Below are 22,046 nucleotides of genomic sequence, written 5' to 3'. Positions count from 1 at the left end.
TCCAAATATTGTCAATCTGAAGAGTCTGCACCTGATTGACCTGACAGGAAACAGGTGTGGCTGTTGATTGTGAACACCTGTGTGCAGGTGTGGTCTATAAAACCCAGCGCACTTTGCCGTCTCTGATGAGCTGCCGTCTCATCAGTTTGGTAGCCACGATGATTTAAGTCTGTGTCAGAGTTTTAAACTTTTGAATGAAGAATCAATCTGGGGCGTTTTGTTTTTGATGCATCCAACACATTAGGCTCATGAAACACCTCAGGTATTTTTTACCAAGATCCCCAGATAGATGATCAAATGTAAGTTGCCTTTTTCCCAGAAGACATTTTGCAATGTCACAGGAACAAATGATAAATGATAAAAAACTGAATGATCGCTAAGCCTGTTTCAAGATCCAGGTTCCTGCACCGTGAAGCCAGTTCAACTTACTCTGGCTCTGTGGTCCTCTGGCATCACCGACCTAAACATCAGCCACCTGTGATAACGGAGCTGCTTATCAACTGGTTCTGTAAACCCTGGGTTTACCCATCAGGGTACAGTCGAGCGATGTTGGAGCTCATATAATAAAATCTGACGAGGTATTTCAGCAGCTGGGACCACAACAAAAAAAAGCTGCTTAACCAACGACTACAGAGTCTGAGCAGGAAGACCTGAAGAATCCTGACAGGTTCATACTGAATGAGTAGGTCAGAGAGGCGTTTAAGGCTTTATAAACAAGGTTTAACATTTTTAAATAGTTCTGAAACAAATCAGGAGACCAGGAACAGGTGGTGAAAAGGATTCAAAGTCCTTTATGTTGTATGTTCTGTACAGGAAGTGTGAGACATAAAGTCTACTCCTATGATGAGTCAGCTATGTTTTTAGCACTGAGATCAGTTAGTGGTGGTGTTGTATTCTACAGCCCTCATTCATGGAAATAAGGAGGACACAAACAATTAGAAACATCTCAGTATAATGTAATCCAGCACAACACCCTTAACCATGACCTCATAATACAAAATGTGTAAAATTTACACATCTCCAACAACGTCAATAAAGACTGAACGTTAGAAATTTGGCAGATTTAAGAGCAAAACTTTTTCTTTTGTTCTTATAAGGTGGATCCTGTGTTTCAGAAACCTGCAGGTCTTCTGTGTGATCACACGATGGAGCTGTTGATCTTTGAGTCTCAGACCACAGAGTCAAACAGTCAGTGAACAGGTGAAACGCTGAATGTTCTGTATTTATTCAGCGTTTTGGGTGAATTATCCAAAAGATAATTGTGTTTTTATAGACTTGACGTTCCTCTATCACTTCACTTACATTATGAATTCAAATGTGTTTCCTGGTGACAGATGCGAAACTCAAATCATAGACTTCATTTGTGAAGCTGTTCTTAAAAACAAGATATTTAACACGTATGGGGGAAAGAAATCTACAAATAATTAAACGGTCATAATATATTGAAATTATATTGATCTGAAGACTGGCATGAAAATGAAGTATAAAATAAAAAGCCACTAAAGATCAGTATAAAGTTTGGAAAAAAAATATCTATCTTTAATAATTTAATGTTTATAAAAACCTGCCGTATGTTTAACTAAAATAAACTTTTTATAGAAATGCTGCTAAATATTAGATATTTCCTTTTAGCTTTTCCCACCAAAAAAGGGGCTGAAATGACCCTGTGTGTATTGTTTTGGCCTAAATAACATGAACAATAAAATATATATTAAAAATAAAGAAATTAAAGAATCAGTCATGTTCTTTTTTTGTATAAATAAGCAGTTTCATTTATTTGTCATTAGACTGTCACTCAGTTTTCAGATGTATAAATATAAAGTTTAACATTTTTCACAACAAACAAAGCACATACAGACAGAAACATTAAATACATAATTAATACTTTCAGTTGGAACAAATCAGCTCTTATTTACATAATATGTACAGAAACAGAAAAATGGTCCTCCGCTGCAGTGAATGAAAACAACAAATTAAATCTATTTAATTTGACTTGGACAGGAAGGAGGTGTGAACCTACTTCAACCCTGGTGGGGTAAAAAAAAACACTACAATACTCCTGTAAGAAATCTGTCTTAGTTGTATTTTGTTATTTATAAGTAAAGTTTTATACAGAAATCTACAGTTTTGTATCTTATTTTTTCAGGATTATTGTAGTTTTCTTTTCCCTGAGGGAATTGAACAGCTGGGGCTTTTAGGACTTCAGATGGACGAACGTGGAGGAATGTAAATGGATGGTTTTTTTGGCCTCCGTCCTTCAGACTAATACACAGAAAGGAGAAGAAGAAAATCCATCTGAACGACTCAGCTGAGCCTTAAACTACTTTTCATAACTTAAAACAAAATAAAAATACACAAATACAGCAAGAACTGAACTGATTTCTACTCGTCAGTAAACCTGTTATAGAAAAAAAACTACATTTCCCAGCAGTCGAGTGGTTCGATCTAAGTTCTAGTCCACTTGTGTTAACAACAGGAAAAGGGAATCTGGGGGTGAAATATGCTGAAAGTATGGAAGATCATTCCTGCCAGGAAAATGAATAAAGTATTGTAAGTTTGGAATAATAATCACTTAATCAATCAAAGTCAAAATGATGGCTTCAGCTACTTGCTGACTGTTCTGTTCATTTTTGTATTTCTGTCCACAAACGTTATTTTATTTTGAAAAAACCCTACGATCTTGACACAATAAAGCATCAGTTTTTGTTATTCCTAATATTACAGCTATTGGATTAAGACTGAAGTAAGATTTAGGAATAAGGTTTTTGTTTGTTCCAGAGCTTTCGACCATGTGTCACGAGCTTCATCAGCACATGGAGCTAAAATCTATAAAATGTGACTATAAAATATCAAACTCTCTTTGTTGATGAAAATTTTGAGTTGTTGCTAAAAGCCCTCGAAGCCTTTTTATATAAACTAATATTTCCAAGTTTAAGAATCAACTTTGTTTTTTGATTGTTTGTTTTGTGGCAGGAAGGAGCTTCCACACTTCAGCTGCAGGGAATAAAAACAGATGTGGAAGGATGTTGAAAAAACCGCATTAAAAAGTTTACAGCTGCTGCAAACAGGTTGTGAAGACTCAGTTCATCCTAAATAACTTGTAAAAATCATCTGTGTGTGTGTGTGTGTGTGTGTGTGTGTGTGTTAATGGTGTGAGAGGATGTGATTGTCCCGGGGGGGGGGGGGGGGGGGGGTCTATAGGACTTGGTAGATCAGGTTGGGGTCCTGGCTGGCGGTCGGAGAGGGGACATGGTGGACGGGTCCGGGCGCCGCTGTCTCGCCGGCCGGGTCCGTCGGCGTGGACCCGGAGCCGTCGGCGGGCGGCAGCAGGCTGCTGTTGTCGGTGGAGATCCGCTCCACGATGCTGGAGAGACAGTCCAGACTGGAGACCACCGAGCTCCGGTCACTCTTCAGACCTCCTGATGATACCGAACACAACGGCAATAAATCATGTGTTTGTTTTATTTTGGTTTTCTACATGTTTTTATTGTCATATTTATAAGTTCAACAAAACTGTTCCGAAAAATAAAGAACAGTTCATTTCATGTAATTCACTTTTGCAAAAACAGTAAAACAAACAAAACAACTAAAGATCTTAATTGAATTGAATTGTCAGTTTAATCTTAAACTGATTTAATCATCAAGGTATCACATGTAATTTTCTATCATTACCTTCATATTATTACCTCACAATAATAATATGTTGGTAAAAATATAAATGATCTTTTTTTTCTTTTACAGTTTTTTTGTCTCATTAATATATAGACAAATGCCATGATAATAAACTATATACTGTTCTATTAGGCTCCTTAAAATGTGTCTTCAATAACATTTAGAAGCAGACTTTAACAGTCTCTTATTTATGATGGACAGAAGTTCAGTTTTATTGTTTCATTGCCTCATTAACTTGATGTTTTTATAACTTCTTCTATTTGCTTTTCTCTGTGAACTCTGTTTTATTACCAGAGGTGAATAAAGGGCTTTATTATTTTTAATTAGCAGTCCCGTGTGATTGGTCAGTTCCCTGGTTTCTTACCTTTTGGTGTCTGGGAGAAATAAGAGCTGCTTTCATAACTTCCTCTCCTGGTGGACTGACAGGTCGGCCCGTTGAAATCCGTCTGAGGAAAGAGAGAGTTGGATTTAGAAATGAGGTTTTACAACATGTCAGACTGTAATTATGAACACAGATGATTTTATGATCTATTTTAGAGGAAATCTGAGGCCTAAATGTTGCAGAACAGAAAAATTAATCCTTTTATCCTTTAAATAAAGAAAATATTAAAAGGTGAAGTGGAGGGAAGAAAAGGTAGAAAAAGCCGCATTAATCTAATCAACACACTTTAGACCTTCATACACAAATGATAAATTATATATGATCATTTATTTTATTATTATTATTTAGACATTTTTTCTTGCGGTTGAATTATTGTTAAATAACGAAAATGACGGAAATAAACGCCAGAGCGATAAAATTACACGTTAAATATTTCGTTAAGCTAAAACATTTTTTTCGATCCGTTTCCCGCTTCAAGTCGATGTCAACAATGTTTCTCTGTTTTAAAAATAACGGCGGATTTTTCTCCACGTGAAAAAGAGAAACAGACCTGAGCTTCGATTTTCTTTAACGAAATACAAATATTTGAGTTTTCCCTTTAAATTGTGACACAACAAAACTAATGTGGTGAGATGAAACTTCATTTTCTGTATTTAAACAGTGAGGGGAAGAAACTAGTGGAAGATGTTCATGAGCTGGAATGGAGGGAAAATATCTTTCCCTTTCCCTTCTGACATTAAAAATCCCAGATAATTACAGAGTTCTATCAAAGTGCAGAAGCTCGTGTGTGTGAAGCTGCTGGTTATTCACACATTAAACCTCTGAGGTTGCACCGAATTTACACCCAGAAAATCTTCACTTTGAACCAAAAATAGAAAAGTTATGTTGGTAAAAGTCGATTTCTCATGGATCAAAATGACCCGTGGAAATGGTAGAAACGAGAATTTAAAGTTCAGTCACCAGCGACTAAGAGATGAAAACACATTACAACAGATGAAATCTAATAATGAGTGAAGAAATAAACAGTACTTTTAAACAAAGCCGAGAAAACAAACTAATCCGTGCGTAAAGAGGCGCTGGAGAGACTTTGAGACTCCCCTCTCCCCCTCTCCAACACCTGTCGGTCCCTGAACTCACCATGCCGTCGGAGCAGTTGGAGCGGGGGCTGGAGGCGTCCGAGTCCCCGCTGTAGTGCTCCAGCACCGGGTAGAAGCCGTCGTCCTGCCCGCCGCGCAGCAGCGCCTGCAGGGACTCGATGTAGCTGATGGCGTTGCGCAGGATCTCCACCTTGGGCAGCCGCTGGTTGGGGTTGGCGGTCGTGCAGCGCTTCAGGGTCTCGAAGGCGTCGTTGACCTTGCTGAGCCGCCTGCGCTCCCTCAGCGTGGCCGCCTTCCTCCGGTCCGCGTTGGTGGTCTTCCGCTTGCAGGCCTTGCAGGCCCACAGCAGGCAGCGGCCCGCCTGGTGGTGCCCGCTGGGCGCGCGGACGTGTTCGTCGTCCTCCACCTCGGCGTGGTGGTGGAGGTGCAGGAGGGAGGACGGGGAGGAGGAAGAGGAGGAGGAAGGGGAGGATGAGGTGGAGGAGGAGGAGTCGTCCGGCTTCAGCAGACCCACATGGACCAGCCGCGGGTCCAGGTCCTCGAAGAAGTGCATGTCGCTGGTGTTGAAGCACGGGTCGTCATAGAAATCATCAGCCGCGGGGATGGGGAAAGAGATATCCGACAACTCCATGGTTCAGTCCCCCAACACACCAACGAAGAAGAACAATCCAGTGAAGGAGACAGGGGAGTCTGCAGCCAAAAACAAACCACAGAAGAAGAAGAAGAAGAAGAAGAGGAAGAGAGAGTTTTCTGGGGGAATGTAGAGTCCTGTCACAAACTGTTCTGTCCCTCAGCTGTCGACCTGGAGCTTCTTATACCTGGGACATTAGCGGGGGGCGGGGTCAGGGCAATGAGGTCCTCTGAGGCCTGACCAATCAGAGGGCAGCGGGAGGGGTTTACAACTTCACGGTAATTAGTGTACAATTACCCCTAACAGAGCAGTAAGAGCAGGGTAATATACTGCTGCTCACAGTGGGGGACAAACATGTGGGAGTTTAACACTGACAACACAAAGTTATTATTAAAATCACAACACAGACTCTTTCTTTCTTCTTTTCTAATAATTTATTCTATTCTTCATAATATTTCAATATATTTTATCCAATTTTCTTTCTTTTTTAAAATATTTTATTGCAGTATATGAAGCACGTTCAGTCGCTTCTGCGTGTGAAATAAACTTAAACTCATTTTAATCTAAAGCAGACTGAGTTTACTTGTGGTGAATAAATAAACAATATTGGTTTTTATATGGGAGTGGTTTGAAAAAGAGAATAAATATAAGAGAAGATGTGAATGAATCTGTTCAATCTTCAGCTATAGGCCCAATGAATCTATACAAATAAAGTCAAAAATGTAACTGTGGTGCTACTAAATGATTAAAAATAAAAACTAAAATAACTGGAGGTGTAATAAATAACAGACTTTAATATTTCGCATTAATAAGTATATGAAAATTATACATACACATTATAATGCAGCTGTAAGCGGATATAAGAACATTTTAAGTGTTAACTCCTGGTGTGTGTGTTTATAACATTTGTTATTACTGCTGTATTTTACTAAAACCTGGAGTTGTAGCTGTGATGTGTTTTATAAACCACTGATTAAATATTTATTTATTGCTTATCAATTCTAAACAAGAGGACTTAAAGTTATACATAATAATAAATAAAACTAAGAAGAATAACATTTTAGAGGAATTAAAAAAAAAAAAAGAACAAATTCTTAAAATAAAGCAGAAATATTTTAGATAACGAAATTTCTCACAGCAGGAAAAGAAAGTAGTGAAAATCTAATTCAAAGCAGAAAACAGTGAGGATGGATTTTGTTAAATGTTATTTCATCATCCAAAACATTGATGGTAATTGAAAACACAGTGTTAATCATATCTGAGAGGATTTTCCTGGAGTCGACCGTGTGATGCAGACGAGCTGTTTTGTGTTGATGATGCAGCGCTGCTTCATTTTTACTGAGACATGTCACATCCAAACTTAGCAGGAACGTCTGCGTCCTCTCCTCACATTTCACGTCTTTCCAGAGCCAAACACCGTTTTAAAGAGTGTTAATACTGCATGAAAGTGTGAACTCAGTAATCAAGTTAAATGTCATTGAGTTTATTTATAGATGTGAGTGTTTCTCTGTCAGGAGAGACTCACGACCTCCTCCTCTCTCCTCCTCTCAGCTGTCATCACCGCACACAAACACCCACAAACATTTAGATGCAGATTTAGTGATTTTTCACAGAAACCTGCAGCAGAGCTTTCAGATGAGTCGTGCAGCTGCAGCGGCGGCGAGCAGCAGCTGGAGGGCGCTGCAGAGCAGAGCCTGAGACAAGATAACGCCTCCGCTCTTTGCCCTGAGCGGAGTCTCGCAGGCTGTGAACTCACTACCCATCAACCTCTGCCAGTCATGAGTGACAGATGGTTAGAAGCTGGACTCTGTCGATGCTTTAAGTGTCTCAGGAAATATTCAAACCCTGTACTCAAAGGATTATCACTATCACTGCGACATGACTGACAGGTCGTCTACTACAAATCTTCACCTCACACAACGTCTAAATACATTTTACTGTCATTCATTTTTACTTTCATTGATTCTTAGTTGAGAAATATTTAAGAACATTTCATCTTCTGCAGCCGATAATCAATTAACGTTGATAAAAATTGATGATTGTATGTAAGTAAATGTATAAAGCTGTTATATTGTATTGAATTATATTGTATTATATGAAAATCTGAATCTGTACCAGTATGTTACAAATATTTAATAATTGTATTGTATTTTAATATTTTGAAAACTCTGGCAAAACATGTTTTTTTGTTCATGTCAATAAAGCTATTTGAATTTGAATCAGAGACTGAGCTGGAGAGGAAAGAAATACTGATTATTTCCAAACATTTTTCCATCTTTATTTAATACCGTCGTGCACAACGAGCCCAAACTTTAGAGAATCGCAAAAACAAATAAACAATCAAACAATTTGGTACAAAACCTCAAACAAGAACATGTGATTAAATGCTTCATATACTGTGAGTAATTCAAATAAAATGATATTCATATGTAGAAGCAGAAACAGAAGATGCGGAGTAACGTTCTTTACTTTACAACCGGCTTCATGTAGGAAACATTCATGTTCTTTAAAAATCATTTATTCAGATAAAAACCTCTTTGGTACCGTCCAAGATGTTTGAAAGCTGCTCAGGTTGATCCTCTGTACATGTTCGTCGCTTTAAAAGTTTTCTAGAAAAATATCTTTAAATTCCTCAAATGAAAATATGAAAAATATAGAATTTCAATACGAAAAACTTTACAGGAGCCTTTCTTTTGGAAAATGTTTTTCATTTTCATGTCGTATCTAGTTTGTTGAACAGCAGCAGAAATGAGTCGTGTTGGGTTGCCAGATCTGTGCTAAATCCCCTGTTAGATGAACCCAGCTATCTAGCGAGATACAACATGTAAATCAGTTTTGGAGTTGTTTCAAGGTGCATTTTTTTTCTCAAAACTTCGTCTTTCTCTTTCTGAACTGGTTTAATTTGTTTTTTTTGTTTTTTTTTTAATCAAAAACTGGTGGTTCACTCACTGACCCTCCCATTATTCACTTATAAAAGTTATGACGAGGGAGAGGGAAAACACAAACGCAACAGTCATACCGTAAGAATGAAACAAAAAGGTCACAACTTTACATTAACTAACAGTTTTGACAGAAACTTAATATTTAAATGAAAATATTTCATGACAAACTTTCAACAGTGTAAAATATATGGAAATGGTAGGATACATTTTCTATTTTGATGCTATGCTAGCCGTTTCCCCTTGCTTCTATAGTCTGTGTGCTAAGCTACGCTAAACACGTCCTTGATTAAGTCTTATCTTCTCACTTGGTTTAATATTCTTCCACACTGACACCAACAAAAGAGAGGAAACACATTATGAACATAACGGACATGAAGGTGACGACGTAGCCAAGAGTTTTGGCTGTTTTGAATTCGAAACTGAACAAACTAATATAAACAATATAAAGACAGGAGTTGTTTGAAGGTGCATTTTGTTTCCTCTTTTAATCAAGCTAGGCTAAACAGCTTCTCCCTGCAACCAGTCTCTGTGCTAAGCTAGGCTAAACAGCTTCTCCCTGCAACCAGTCTCTGTGCTAAGCTAGGCTAAAGAGCTTCTCCCTGCTATCAGTCTCTGTGCTAAGCTAGGCTAAAGAGCTTCTCCCTGCTATCAGTCTCTGTGCTAATCTAGGCTAAACACGTCCTGAAGAATGTTTATCTCTTTCTTTATCCGTTTAATTAAGCTTCCTGTTTATTGTAAAGTGCTTTTCCAATCACATGGACTTTTCATTTGTAATTATAAAAGAAATGAAACATGTAACATGGCGTGAACAAGTCACAACGTAACAGTGTTTTGAGTGGTAGCTAATTCATGGAGGATAAAAAATTTTCTTTTTTCTTAAACACTTTAATTTATATTCTGGACTTCATTCTGGAAAAAGTTAAAGTTTTGTTGTTGATGGAAAAACATTTTTTATATCTCTTTTAATCGAGCTAGGCTAGCAGCTTCCCTCTGCTTTCAGTCTCTGTGCTAAGCTAGGCTAAACATGTTTGACTCTGGGGAAAATGGCCGAAAAGTAAATTTCCCAAAATGTCAAATTTTTATCTTTTACTGAGGGAAATTAACCCTTTATTCCCTGCAGAGAAACGCCACAAGGAGCATCATAAACTTCCTGTTCAGAGAAGCTGACCAATCATCTGCTGAGCTCTTCCTGCAGCTCATTCAGGATGTACTCCCCGAACCGCCCCGTCTGGTCGCTGGTGCAGCCCGTCCGACGGGCGCTGGTGAGCAGGTCTCCCAGCAGCTTGAGGCGGTCCACCCGCGGCGTCAGGAAGTGGCTCTTCACGACGCTGGCGGTGTGCGGGTCTCCGTGCTTGCGGGCCAACTGGTTCAGCTCGACCAGGACGCCGGCCTCCTCCTTCAGCTGGAGCAGCAGCAGCTCCAGAGCCGGCAACACGGCGCCGACCGCCTCGCAGCCCGGCTTCTGGAAACCAAAGATTTCACCTGACCTCAATTGTTTTGTCTTGAACTTCGCAGCATTTAGAACAAAATTACAACTATTAATTCAGTCTTTGTGAACTCTGACGGACTAAAGCCACAGAGTCCGAAATAAATAGTTAACTTTGTTACATGACACCCACCATTTTTGTGCACAAGCCCAAAAATAATGCGCCCAAAATAAAAAGGTTACTGTTCTTTAACCTTTTTGATTGCAGTCATAACCCTGGTCTCCTCTGAAAGCTTACTCCTTAAATTTTACAACCAACAGGTCAGACTGAGTAGACGAGATACAACAGAGGCACAACATGGTAGAAATAAAAGTATTTTTTTGCCTCGCCTGATTCTATCAGTATAAAAACTGAATATAAAGCCTGTGGTGGGACGTTTAGTGTGGAAAACACAAGCCACAAGTCTGAACCAGTTCTACATCAACAGCTGTTGCAGTGATATGGGGATAAAATGCTTTACACAGACTGCACAGATAGAAACAGTGAAATTAGAGCTTTCGAACAATGTGTAATTTGTCATGGTTGCGTGTAGACTGCGTCGCATCAGTGGCACGGTGTATTTTAAAAGGTGGTGCAACATCTAATTTTATATGAACTGCTCCACAAGTAGGAAGGAAGGGGTCATTTTGTTTAGTTCTCCCTCCAACCAATCAGTACCATACACGAGCCTCTTGTTTTCTCGTACGACCTCGTTCTCTTGAACCACACTTAAGGACTTCCTGTCGTCTTGAACAGCCAATCATGGGACAGTTAGTCATCTAGTGCTGCATTAAAAACATTAAAGTCAAAGTTCACGTTGCCAGAACAGTTGACATTCAACCTGATTGGACCCACTTTGAGTTCAGTGTTGATGAATGTCATCATGAGACCTTTTCCTTCATTGTTTTCATCTCCTCGTTATATTTGTAGACATGATGTGGTGATATGTCATCAGTGTGACTCTAAAATAAAATCACCCACAACAGGAAACGTGAAACTAAATCAAACCGCAGTGAAGGTGAACTGCACTTGGGAGACGGATAACGAGGTGTCCCAAAACGCTGCTGACTGAACCCGGGCCTCGGTCCTGAAACGATTTTACACGACTCATAAACCTGGGGCGGCGGTCGGAGGCCATGCTGCGACGCGCCAGTGCCACCGCCACCGCCGACGAAGCTGACAGCCATCTGGAAACGCCATCAGCGCCACTGTCCCTCTGCCGCAGCATTAATCTTGCCAATTTTCCGGAACATGAGGGGGGGGAAATGTACACCCTGATGGGCTTATGGCCAGAGCCAGGGGGGGAAAGGTCTCCAGGGGTTTAACCTCCCTCCCTCCCTCTCTTCTCCTCTGGCCTCTTGGTATCTCAACCCCCCCCCCCCCCGGCCTGAATGAAGAGCTCTGCTCCAAAATGAGATCTCAGCCGTTGGGGGGGGGGGGCACAGCGAGATAGAGAGACACCTGCTCTGACAAAATGACGGATAGCACAGGGGGGAGAATAAATCGTCATGATGGGCCGGTTTGGGAGGAACGGGAGGTAAAACGAGAACGCTGTTACACACTGAAGCTCCTCTGTCTCACAGATAAAGTTCAAATCATAAATTTAGTTTCAAAATGGATCCACAAATCAGCTCTTCACACCAGATCATCTAAACGCCCCTCAGGACCGTGAGGATCCAACAACCCCCCCCCCCCTTCCTTCTGCTTAAGTGTCGCTGGGCAACAGATGCTCTTGACCCTGACCTCTGACTGACCTCTGCGTGTCTGTAAGGAGCGAAACTAACTACATTTACTCACATACTTCACTTACACATCTACTTACTGGTTACTTTAAGACTTTACACACAAAACATGCGTTTATCTTTAAAATATATCGCGTATTGTTGTAGATTCAACAAAATAACCAACTCAACAAGTAGTTGAAGCTCCTCCAGTGTAAAGGTCTGTGTCCATGTGTAGTGTGATTATAGATCAGCTCTAGCTTCTATATTAATACTGTGAAAGTATCAAAGCCTCAGTCCACAGAGAAATGCACACAGCCTGTATTCAGAAACTGAGCCTTAAAACCAGCCGTCAGGACTTCTGGAACTTTGTGATGTCACAACAAAGCAGTCACCAAGCCCCGCCCACCTGGACCCACCATCCAAACCTTGCAGGATTTGGTTTTTTTACCTGAACTCTTCTGATTGGCTGACTGTTGGAAGCTTTAGAAGCTTTTGTGACATTTGACCTTGTACAAACAAATCAGAATGAAAACACTAATTTGTACATTCGTACCTGGATGTCTTTGCCGCAGTAGTTGCCCCCCCTCTCGGCCAGGTAGCCCAGCATGGCCTCGGTCTCGTCCTGCTGCTTCAGCGCCTCCTGGTGGAAGAAAGAAGCGACGCGAGGCAGAGCGACGTCGTCCCGCTCAAACACACTGGCCTGAAGGAGATAAAACAAACCAACACTCAGAGTGTTTATGTAGGTGGTGTATAACCCGTCATTTAAACACCTTCATCATTTCAAAGATGCTCCCTCGTTGTTTTATGAAGCGTTTATAGCTCAAAGGTCCCAATTAGGGCTGGGACAACGCGGTGACATAATTGAAGTCATTGACTACGTGAATGATTTGCGTCTGTGTAAATCTATTTGAACAACACGGCGGCGTCTACCAGCGATACGACGGAGCGTGTGGAGCAACACGCGGCTAAAAAGGCTCGTACACGGTCCTCCAAAGTTTGGGAACTTTAATCTGGACACCAAAGGTGCGGTAGACTGCTGACTCTGCAAAGTGCATCTGGCATATCTCTCTAGCACGACAGTCATGCACGAGCACATAAAGAGGAAACACCCTGGCGCAGCGAGTCAAGATGGCAGCAAAACGTAATTGCAATAAAATAACTGTTAGGTTAATAAAAAAAATAATTGTTAGATTAGTCGAATAATCAAAAAAATTATCGCTAGATTAATCGTTTAAAGAATAATCGTTTGGGACAGCCCTAGTCCCAATCAACCATGTGTTAACAATGTGCAACCAAATTCAAGTTTGTCTCCTTTTCAATTCTGCATTTCAAGACTGAACACGTCATGTCAGGTGGAGAAGCTGCTGTCAGCCTCCTGCAGCCTGAATCCTGATCTCCTCATATCCCACAATCCCCTGCACACAGTGGGTCATGGCAGCGAAGCCACTACACGGAGGCTCTTACATTCAGTCATGAGCATATTTAACATCATGTGTTCAAGTCAAATGTCACAAGTGAAGTGGATTTATCTTGTTATCTGTTTTTTTTACTCTATTTCTATCTGTCGCTATTTGTCAAGTCTTATACAATTCCTAAAATACCAAAGAATTATAATTAGACGAGGGATTTCTGTGCAATATCATTTCAATCAATGTCTTTGACTGTATGAAAATGATTGGAGGGAAGGTCAGAAAAGGTCAGGAGGGTCATGTGTTCACAGTATGTTGGTATGTTGTTGTATGTTTATATTTTATTTCATTCTTCCTTTGTGGGATTTATTGCATTTTTATTAAATCCACAGCTCATGAAAATAAACTTATTTGGGCAATTAGTAAATGATTGTTCCATTCACCCAGCCGACCAGTTTTATAGTTATATTATATTATATTATTGTGAGATATTGGAGGAAGTCTGTTGTAAGTTTGTCTTTTCTCTGACTTCCTTTGGTAAAAATCCCTCATCTGATGACAAATCAATGTAAAAGTGTTAAAGTTGGATTATAACGTGGTTAAACAGGTAGTTTCTGGTTTGTGATGTCCTTGTTAAAATCCTCCCTGACATTCGTGCAGTAGCTGATCTCAGTCTCACGCAGCAGACTACATGTTGTTGTTGTTGTTGTTGTTGTTGTTGTTGTTGTTTCCTACCAGAGCCTGCAGTCTGTACGCTCCGTCCAACAGCAGGCTGCTCACCCCGCACAGAGCCTCCTCCACGGCGGCCGGCAGGTTGTGCCTGGCCCGGCTGGTGCCCGCGGAGCTCCGGTGCGTCTTGCACAGCGGCAGGCTGCTCTTTAACCTCTTTCCTGCGGGTTCAGCCATGTTGTTGCCGCCGCCGCTGATCCGGCCTGAGCGCGGACGGAACCACGAACCGCGGAAGTGAAAAACAAACAAACAAAAAAAAAATCACAGGTGAGAAATAAACAACCCGCGAAACAAAGTCTTGTAGAGAAAACGCGTCTTCCTCCAGCAGCCGAGCTGAACCTCGACGGAAGATAAATTTAGCCCCCCTGCATCAACCGTTTCCCGGTCAGCTGCTCGAGTTCATCCGGTGCGACGGAGCTCCGAGCTGCACATGAAAACAGTCAAACTTACATAAGAGAATCACATTAAAGTGAACATGAGTCCAAACTGACTGAGCTCCACAGATGGAGTCAGTCTGATTTAATCTCTGATTAAACATCACGTTTCCTGGTGGAAGTCACTGAGATTTACTTTAAAGTTGTTCAGAGACTTAAAAACATCAGAAAACAGTTTTTAAACAGATATATTTCTGCTGAAGAGCTCAGGTCCTAATGAGATTATAATTAGTGCTTCGTTAAGGACAGGTTGAAGCAAATAGCATATAACTGCAAATATCAGGAGAAACTATAAGAAATATTAAACTGGGCACAAATCCTCCTTGTGTATTACTCTGTTTGATAAAACATGCACGTGAGACCCTCAAAAATCCAAGATGGCTGCCAATTCTTGCAAGGAAATTTTTTTTTGCAATAAATTCACCCACAGTTTTTCAATAGGAATGAGCTAAGTGTCAAATCATATATTTAGTACACTGTAAAAAATGAAACCTGTGAAAATTTTAACTGTTTTTTACCTACATTTTACAAATTAAAAGTCCTGCTGAATTAGAACAATCACACAGAGGGAGTGGCCAAAAACCTCATCAGCATAGAAAATAATATTAATTTGGCATTAAGAATTGTCAATTTGTAAATGGGTAAAACTCATTTTCAAAATAAAATATGTGTTTCCTATGCTGCCATTTTGTCTGAGTGTGATTGAAATATCCTGTGTCATGACATTTTGTAGATATTCATGGTCCCCTGAGGATGAATCCCTCTGACTTTGATTATTTCCAGTCCCTGCCATTTCAACACCTGACCACCAGATGCCCTCCGACTTTTCCCTCTACTCCTTATCACCTGACTTTCCCCACCCACCTACACACCTGTTCTCACCTCCCTGTTAGTCTGACAGTATTTATTGGATTGGATTAATGAGGCTCAATTTCTTTGTTTAGCTGAAAATAAACTTAAATTTTCTTGTATTTAAAAATTGCATCAGAAATAAAAAAAATAGTTAGGAAATAGTGAGATTTATCATCAAGCTATTTATGTAAATGTGACACTTTATCATGATTGATTTTAGCATCAGCTGACCATCATTGGTTGCTTCTCCTCAGTGGACTCTGGGTCAGAGTTGACCCCCCTGGTTCTCCGTCCTCTCCTGTTTCAGTCCAGCTCCTGGAGGCAGGATGAGTGACGGGAGGGGCTGGCTGCTCCCCGGGGGTCAGCTGATCCAGGAGGAAAGAAAGACCAGCTCTATAACCCCTGACACGACCCCCCCCCCCCCCCCCCAGACACCTCAGTAATCACCTGGGCCTGACCTGGCTGTAACAGATTACAGACACGCTGCAGGAGGTCGGTCAGCTTCCACCAGGTGATGCTGCGCCGCAGGAGGGCCGACAGAGGGCCGACAGGGGGCCGGACACTGCGGCTGTCACTGAGGATCCACCCTGAAGGGTTTCGGCAGAGCCATGATGGGGAGGCAGACACCTACTCAGACCACAGAGTCCTCTACATCGAACAGGAAAACTCACTGCGCCTCATTCACCAATATCTTCTTCGGTATTTTCTGAAATTCTTTCCTAAGTTGTTCTTAAGAAAACTCTACGTCAGATTCCTGAACGTGTTCTTAAACCGCAGAATTGTGCGCACCTGTGTTCTTCCACTGAAACTGTAAATTGAAAGCGTGTGCCAGTCGGCCCTAATTAGTGCAGGTAAACAGAGGTTATCACCACGACAACGGCAGCCATTGCAGCAGATCACTGAGAATGAATCAGATTGATCATGTGACGGTGCTGTGCTGAAGTTTGGGGTCGGTCTAGGAAAAGATCATGGATTGGGTTTAAAAAAAAAAAAGAAAAAAAAGCCTATTTTGTCAAGGTGAGTGGACGTTTGTCGTCATGGTTACAGTAGGAAACAAACAGTCGACCTCCTCCTGACACAAACGTTTGTGTTTCTCAGTGCGGTACAGAAGAAGTATCATTTGTATCGATGAAGAAAATCAGGTGTCGTAAACGTGATGTCAGTCACTCATTCACCAGATTAAACGGCCAATCAGGGACGGTTGCTGATGACAACCAAGAAAGGTCCGCAAACACCAGCTGATTGGTCGACGTGTCGAGTGTTGTTTATAGGTGTTTATAGGTGACGGGAAAACTTTTCCTCGTGTCTCTAAATCCAGATTATTTCCACTGAGTGATGAACATTTCTCTGAGTGAACTGTCTCTGAGTTTATGATCTTCTTCTGCTCTGACTCGTCTCCCACAGCTGAGCTTCAGATGACAGGAAGCTGTGATTCACGGTCCTGTGGAGCTCTGCCTTTGTTACAACCCCCCAGTCTTACCCTGTGATACACACACACACACACACACACACACACACACACATACTGTGTGTGTGTGTGTGTGTGTGTGTGTGTGTGTGTGTGTGTGTGTTGGACGCTGCAGCTGTCAACAGACACTCGGAGCTTCCCCTCAGACACTGTTGTTGTTGTCTGGACGATACAACCTCACCTCAGTTATCATGAATTAAAATTAAAAACTGATGTAATCCTTCACCTCCACTGCTTCATGATCACGATCGCGTCACCGATCATGAGGACAGTTTTGTGTTTTAAATAATGTTAGTCAGTTGTTACCGGGGCAACTTCTATTTTTCCTTCGGTCCACGTTTACATCATTACGCTACAGACGATTACCGGGGGAGAACAGCTGGACTCTGCCCAGATGTGGAAGTATACGGGCCAGATTCGGGCCGAGGAGCCAGGCGTATGTTGGGCCTGAAGTGTCGTTTTGCTTTCTGCACTGGAGACTCTGGAACTGCTCGGAGCCCAGAAACAGTCTGAGGAAAAACTCACCGTAAAACAGCTAATAGTTGTTTTTACAGTTGCTCTATGCTAAGCTAAGCTAAAACACTGTTAGCTCTAGATTCACATTTAACATACAGACATGAGAGTGGAGCTGATCTTCTCTTCTAACTTTCAGTCAATATGAATAATGATGATGTTCAACAGTAAAAACATCCTGCCTTTCTTCTGCAGAATTAGACGGTTGTATAAGATCCATAATGCATCAGGTGTCCAATCTTTTCTTATAAGACAAAAGGTCATGAATTACGATTTATGCAAAGTAGGATACTGTACTGTAAATACGTCGTCATTAAAGAGCATGAATAAAATATTCTTATGTACACGATGCATTAAAATCTCACATTAAAGATGCAAACACAGTAAAGTAATAACACACAAACTAAATACGTTTACATAAACACACGGGTTCTTGTATGGTGTCATCACATGTTCTCATTTATTTACCATTTTTATTCGTCAATCAATCGTATCAATAAAAAAAAAAAAAGATTTTAAATAACATAAAAAAAGATAAATAAAAAGATGTCTTGTCATAAAATATTTTACAGAGCAGAGATAAATACAGATAAACACAAGATGATAACAAGACAGGAGGGACACACACACACACACACACACACACACACACACACACACACACACACACACACAAAGCACTTAATAAACCCAAAATGTGCAGACTGACAGGAGAGGTGTCGGCCTTCACACCTGCTGCCTGCTGTAAACCACCAACACCACAACGACCACATTGTCCTGCACTGGTGGCAGATTACTTTACACACACACACACACACACAACACACACACACACACACACACAAAGCACTTAATAAACCCAAAATGTGCAGACTGACAGGAGAGGTGTCGGCCTTCACACCTGCTGCCTGCTGTAAACCACCAACACCACAACGACCACATTGTCCTGCACTGGTGGCAGATTACTTTACACACACACACACACACACACACACACACACACACACACACATGCACTCACACACTCACAGAGGGTGGATAAGCTCGGAGGAGCAGATTTACTGCTGTGCAGCCAGTCGTGTGGTTTGTTGTGTTTGAGTTCAGATTGAACAAACGGATTCTATGACGGGACAATTTGTATTTTTATTTTCTTTTATCTATTGAAATGTAACTGAGAACAAAGAGTTCAAGTTGACGTGATTCGTGCAGTTTGACATCAGACAAAACACAAAATAAAACACAATAAAAAAAAGCAGATAGAGAGTAAGATGTCCTCTAAAAGTGATGGATTTTTCCACTTCTGTTGGACATAGGCTAGCAGTTTCCATCCGCTTCCATTCTTTATGCTAAGCTAGGCTAAACATGTCCTCAACCTGCCTCTGCAGTGGACTGATGATTTTTTTTCACCTCATTATTCAGTTCAACGACTCGTCGCGTTAAAGCTGCAGTAACTATTTTTTTAGCCTCTAGAAACAGTCTGTGAACATTTGTGACTGAACTTGTTAACAAACAGTTGCTTATTTCCACATCCAGCTGTTACCAAGCAACAGTATCATTAAAAGTCAAATATTTTCTTCTTCTTCTGGGTTTTATTTGAAGTGTTGATCCATCAGAAGATATAAAAACCATCTCAGTGTAGTTTTACATCTCCTCTCTCAGGCTTCTCTCTGAAGCTCTAGTAACAACAGGTCGGTGAGCCAATCAGAAGAGAGGAGGCTCTGAGCCTCTCTTCTGATTGGCTGAATAGAACCATTATATAGAACCAATAAAAATATAGCAGATTTCGGGTAAAAACACTCAGAGAAACCAAATCCTGCAAGGTTTGGATGGTGGGTCCAGGTGGGCGGGGCTTGGTGACTGCTTTGTTGTGACATCACAAAGTTCCAGAAGTCCTGACGGCTGGTTTTAAGGCTCAGTTTCTGAATACAGGCTGTGTGCATTTCTCTGTGGACTGAGGCTTTGATACTTTCACAGTATTAATATAGAAGCTAGAGCTGATCTATAATCACACTACACATGGACACAGACCTTTACACTGGAGGAGCTTTAATTTAGAGTCGTGTTTGTGTCACCTGATTAATCTTAGTCTTATATTCCCTCTCTTTCTATTATTATTTCAGTGGCATTTTACAGCTGTTTCTTTGAAAACATCTGGATTATGGCGGGAGGGATTGAAAGCAAATAGATAAACAATGAGCTGAATTTCACAATAAAACACCAAACGTATGACCACAGATAACTGATTAAGTCCAGATCACTATAAGACCTGGTCAGTGAACCCCTGCAGAGCTCCACAGATTGAACATATCTGACCTTGTATGAAACATGTCGGGCTCTCAGCGCTGCAGCAGCTTCAGACACAACGTTTGTTCACAGGGTCCCAGCGGACCTCCGTACGCTCCTCAGGAACGCCGCCTCTCATTTTGAATTCCTGTCTCTCATCACATGACCCGGCTTATAAATATGTCCCCCCCCCCGCCCCCCCCCCCGCTCTGGGCTCATGTCAGGCCTCATGTCTTCATGCTTCAGACAGAACAGCTGGTCCACTAAACAGAAGAAAAACAGATCGACTGACTCCTGCAGGGGAACAAAGACTCGTCCTCAGCGCTCACAGGCCGGTGTGAAGCTACTGTGTTTTATGAATGAGTTCATCCCGTCCTGAAGTCATGAAGTCCATCAGTTCATGATTTATACTCATATCCATCTGAACAGTTTGACTTTATTTCTGTACAAATATTCTGCTACAGCACTGTTCAATATTTTATAGAAGAATTTTATAAAGGTTTCTTTGGATAAAACACTCGATGCCCAATTTGCTCCCGATGGTCGGCTGAGCAAGAGGCGAACTGTAAAGTACTTTGGATGTCACCCACCCCCCCCATAAAAACTCCCCCTCCATAAAAACTCTACACAAACCCAAGAGCACGTTCAGCAGCAGACTCATACGACCTCGCTGCGTTAGGGAATATATCTACCTCTCATCTTGAGTTCATACTTGTGGAATCCTGTGTATTTTTGTCTTTTTTAACTCATGACATTTTAATTTAAATCTATCTATAAACACAGTGTGTGAGTGCAGCCAGTTTAACAGGTTTAGTGTCGTTAGTACTGTAGTGCTGTAGTGTGATGCTGTGAGCACATTCTGATCATAAACACATCCTCAAATATAGGACTGTTTTAAAATATAAAGTCAGATCAGTTGTATGGAATATTCTATGGTAGTTTATGTCTTTAAACCTTAATCAATACTGGAAACGTCCCTGAACTTCTCCTCAGATTATAAAAGAGTCTCTGTGTTCGATGGTGGAGTGAACGTCCAAACGACTTCCAACTTACTGAAGTTTCAAAGAACAAAATGTAACTTTATATTATCACTAATATATAACAGGTTTGTTGTTTATTAGCCTCCATGTGATACAGTGATTTATTGGTCATTTATAATAACGTTTTATAATATAATAAGTAGTATAGTATAATAGTACTGTAATCGTTTATGTTGTGTGTGATGGGAAATCAGATTTGAACTTGGAAGACGGAATTTCAATTGGAACTGATCTCCAAATCCAAGATGGCTGCTTTTTTGGGCATTTTTTGCCTTTATTGTGAAGGAGAGAGAGAGAGAGAGAGAGAGAGAGAGAGAGAGAGAGAGAGAGAGATTCAAAAACCTGGACTGCTGGTGTGGACTGACCCGGGTCACCGGGTCGCCCCGACTTCTGTCTGTCGTCTTTGTATCTCAGTCAGTGGTGCGCACAGAAGTGTCCGACGTCTATCTGTTGCTGCAGTGTTCGTGAAAAAAGCCACATACGCAACAACAACAACAACAACAACAACAACAACAACAACAACAACAACAAGCTTTTGACTTGTTCTAATGGATCGCGGTCAACTTCCTGCTCAGTCCCCAGGTTGCCACAGTTAAAGGTCAACAGTTCGTTCAGACTCCAGTAACGTTCATAACATGTCATGTTAACTAAATATTAATCATCTGTTTGTTCAAGCTTCATTCACACCAACATCCTTCATGGACGACTTCCCCCGCTGGATTAAAACCTGCTTTGTCTTTTTTCAGAGGCCGAACATGATCAGTGAAAGGCCGGCACTGGCCCGGGCCTGCGCCGGGGTCACAGCTGTCAAAGAGATCAGCAGGACCTCTCTTTACGCCGAGCCAACAGCTGTCTGTTAAGAATCCTCCGGATCGTCATCATAGACGAACTCCTCAGCTCACAACTCGCCTCATTACCGCCCTTAATGGAGGGAAGACAGAGACAAGGTAAATACAATTACTGATCAGAGCGCGGGACACCCGAGCCTGCGGCGGCGCCCCGTTTCACTGCTGGTACCTGACACCAGAGTCTGCCTCGTTACGGGGACCATAACCCCGTCGCAGCGCTGCTCCGGCTTTCATGAGCGTCCCGCCGCTGCTGCTGTTGTGAAAACCTTCGTCGTGAGGACGAGCAGTCTCAGGCCGGTGGGAGGATGTGGCTCTGAAATGGGAGGAAAGTAAATCCGAGGTTGGCGTTGAGGCCCCCCCCCCCCGACTCCCCACAGATACTTTTTGTGCCAGACGCTGTGATTACCCAGAGAGCCTCAGGAATGCCCCCTTCCTCATTAAAGAGACAAATATAGCGCGGTGTGGTCCGGCGAGGGACGGAGGGTAAATGGACGCCGCAGTGTTATGTGGCAGAAATTAAACAATGATGAATGATGATGCTCAGAGGAGGTGGGGG

The 22,046-nt window shown here is 41.6% G+C and overlaps 2 protein-coding genes across 2 annotated transcripts; both read right to left on the bottom strand.

Annotated features, from left to right (window-relative positions):
• Positions 1 to 1,743: 1,743 nt before the first annotated feature.
• Positions 1,744 to 5,953, bottom strand: myod1 (myogenic differentiation 1). The gene is made up of 3 exons (XM_056386264.1): positions 5,192 to 5,953; positions 4,037 to 4,118; positions 1,744 to 3,419 (listed from the first exon to the last, which is right to left on the bottom strand). The coding sequence occupies exons 1-3, from the start codon at positions 5,780 to 5,782 to the stop codon at positions 3,196 to 3,198; spliced, it is 897 nt and encodes a 298-aa protein (XP_056242239.1). The 5' UTR covers positions 5,783 to 5,953; the 3' UTR covers positions 1,744 to 3,195.
• A 2,093-nt stretch (positions 5,954 to 8,046) lies between these two features.
• zgc:172145 (Ferritin light chain, oocyte isoform-like) lies at positions 8,047 to 14,465 on the bottom strand. Its single transcript, XM_056388122.1, has 3 exons — positions 14,059 to 14,465; positions 12,468 to 12,614; positions 8,047 to 10,186 (listed from the first exon to the last, which is right to left on the bottom strand). The coding sequence occupies exons 1-3, from the start codon at positions 14,227 to 14,229 to the stop codon at positions 9,896 to 9,898; spliced, it is 609 nt and encodes a 202-aa protein (XP_056244097.1). The 5' UTR covers positions 14,230 to 14,465; the 3' UTR covers positions 8,047 to 9,895.
• Positions 14,466 to 22,046: the final 7,581 nt, after the last annotated feature.

Source organism: Seriola aureovittata, chromosome 10, assembly GCF_021018895.1.
Source record: "Seriola aureovittata isolate HTS-2021-v1 ecotype China chromosome 10, ASM2101889v1, whole genome shotgun sequence".
NCBI lineage: Eukaryota > Metazoa > Chordata > Actinopteri > Carangiformes > Carangidae > Seriola > Seriola aureovittata.
The sequence above is the reverse complement of the archived record's forward strand: the minus strand, read 5'-3'. Positions and strand labels throughout refer to the sequence as shown.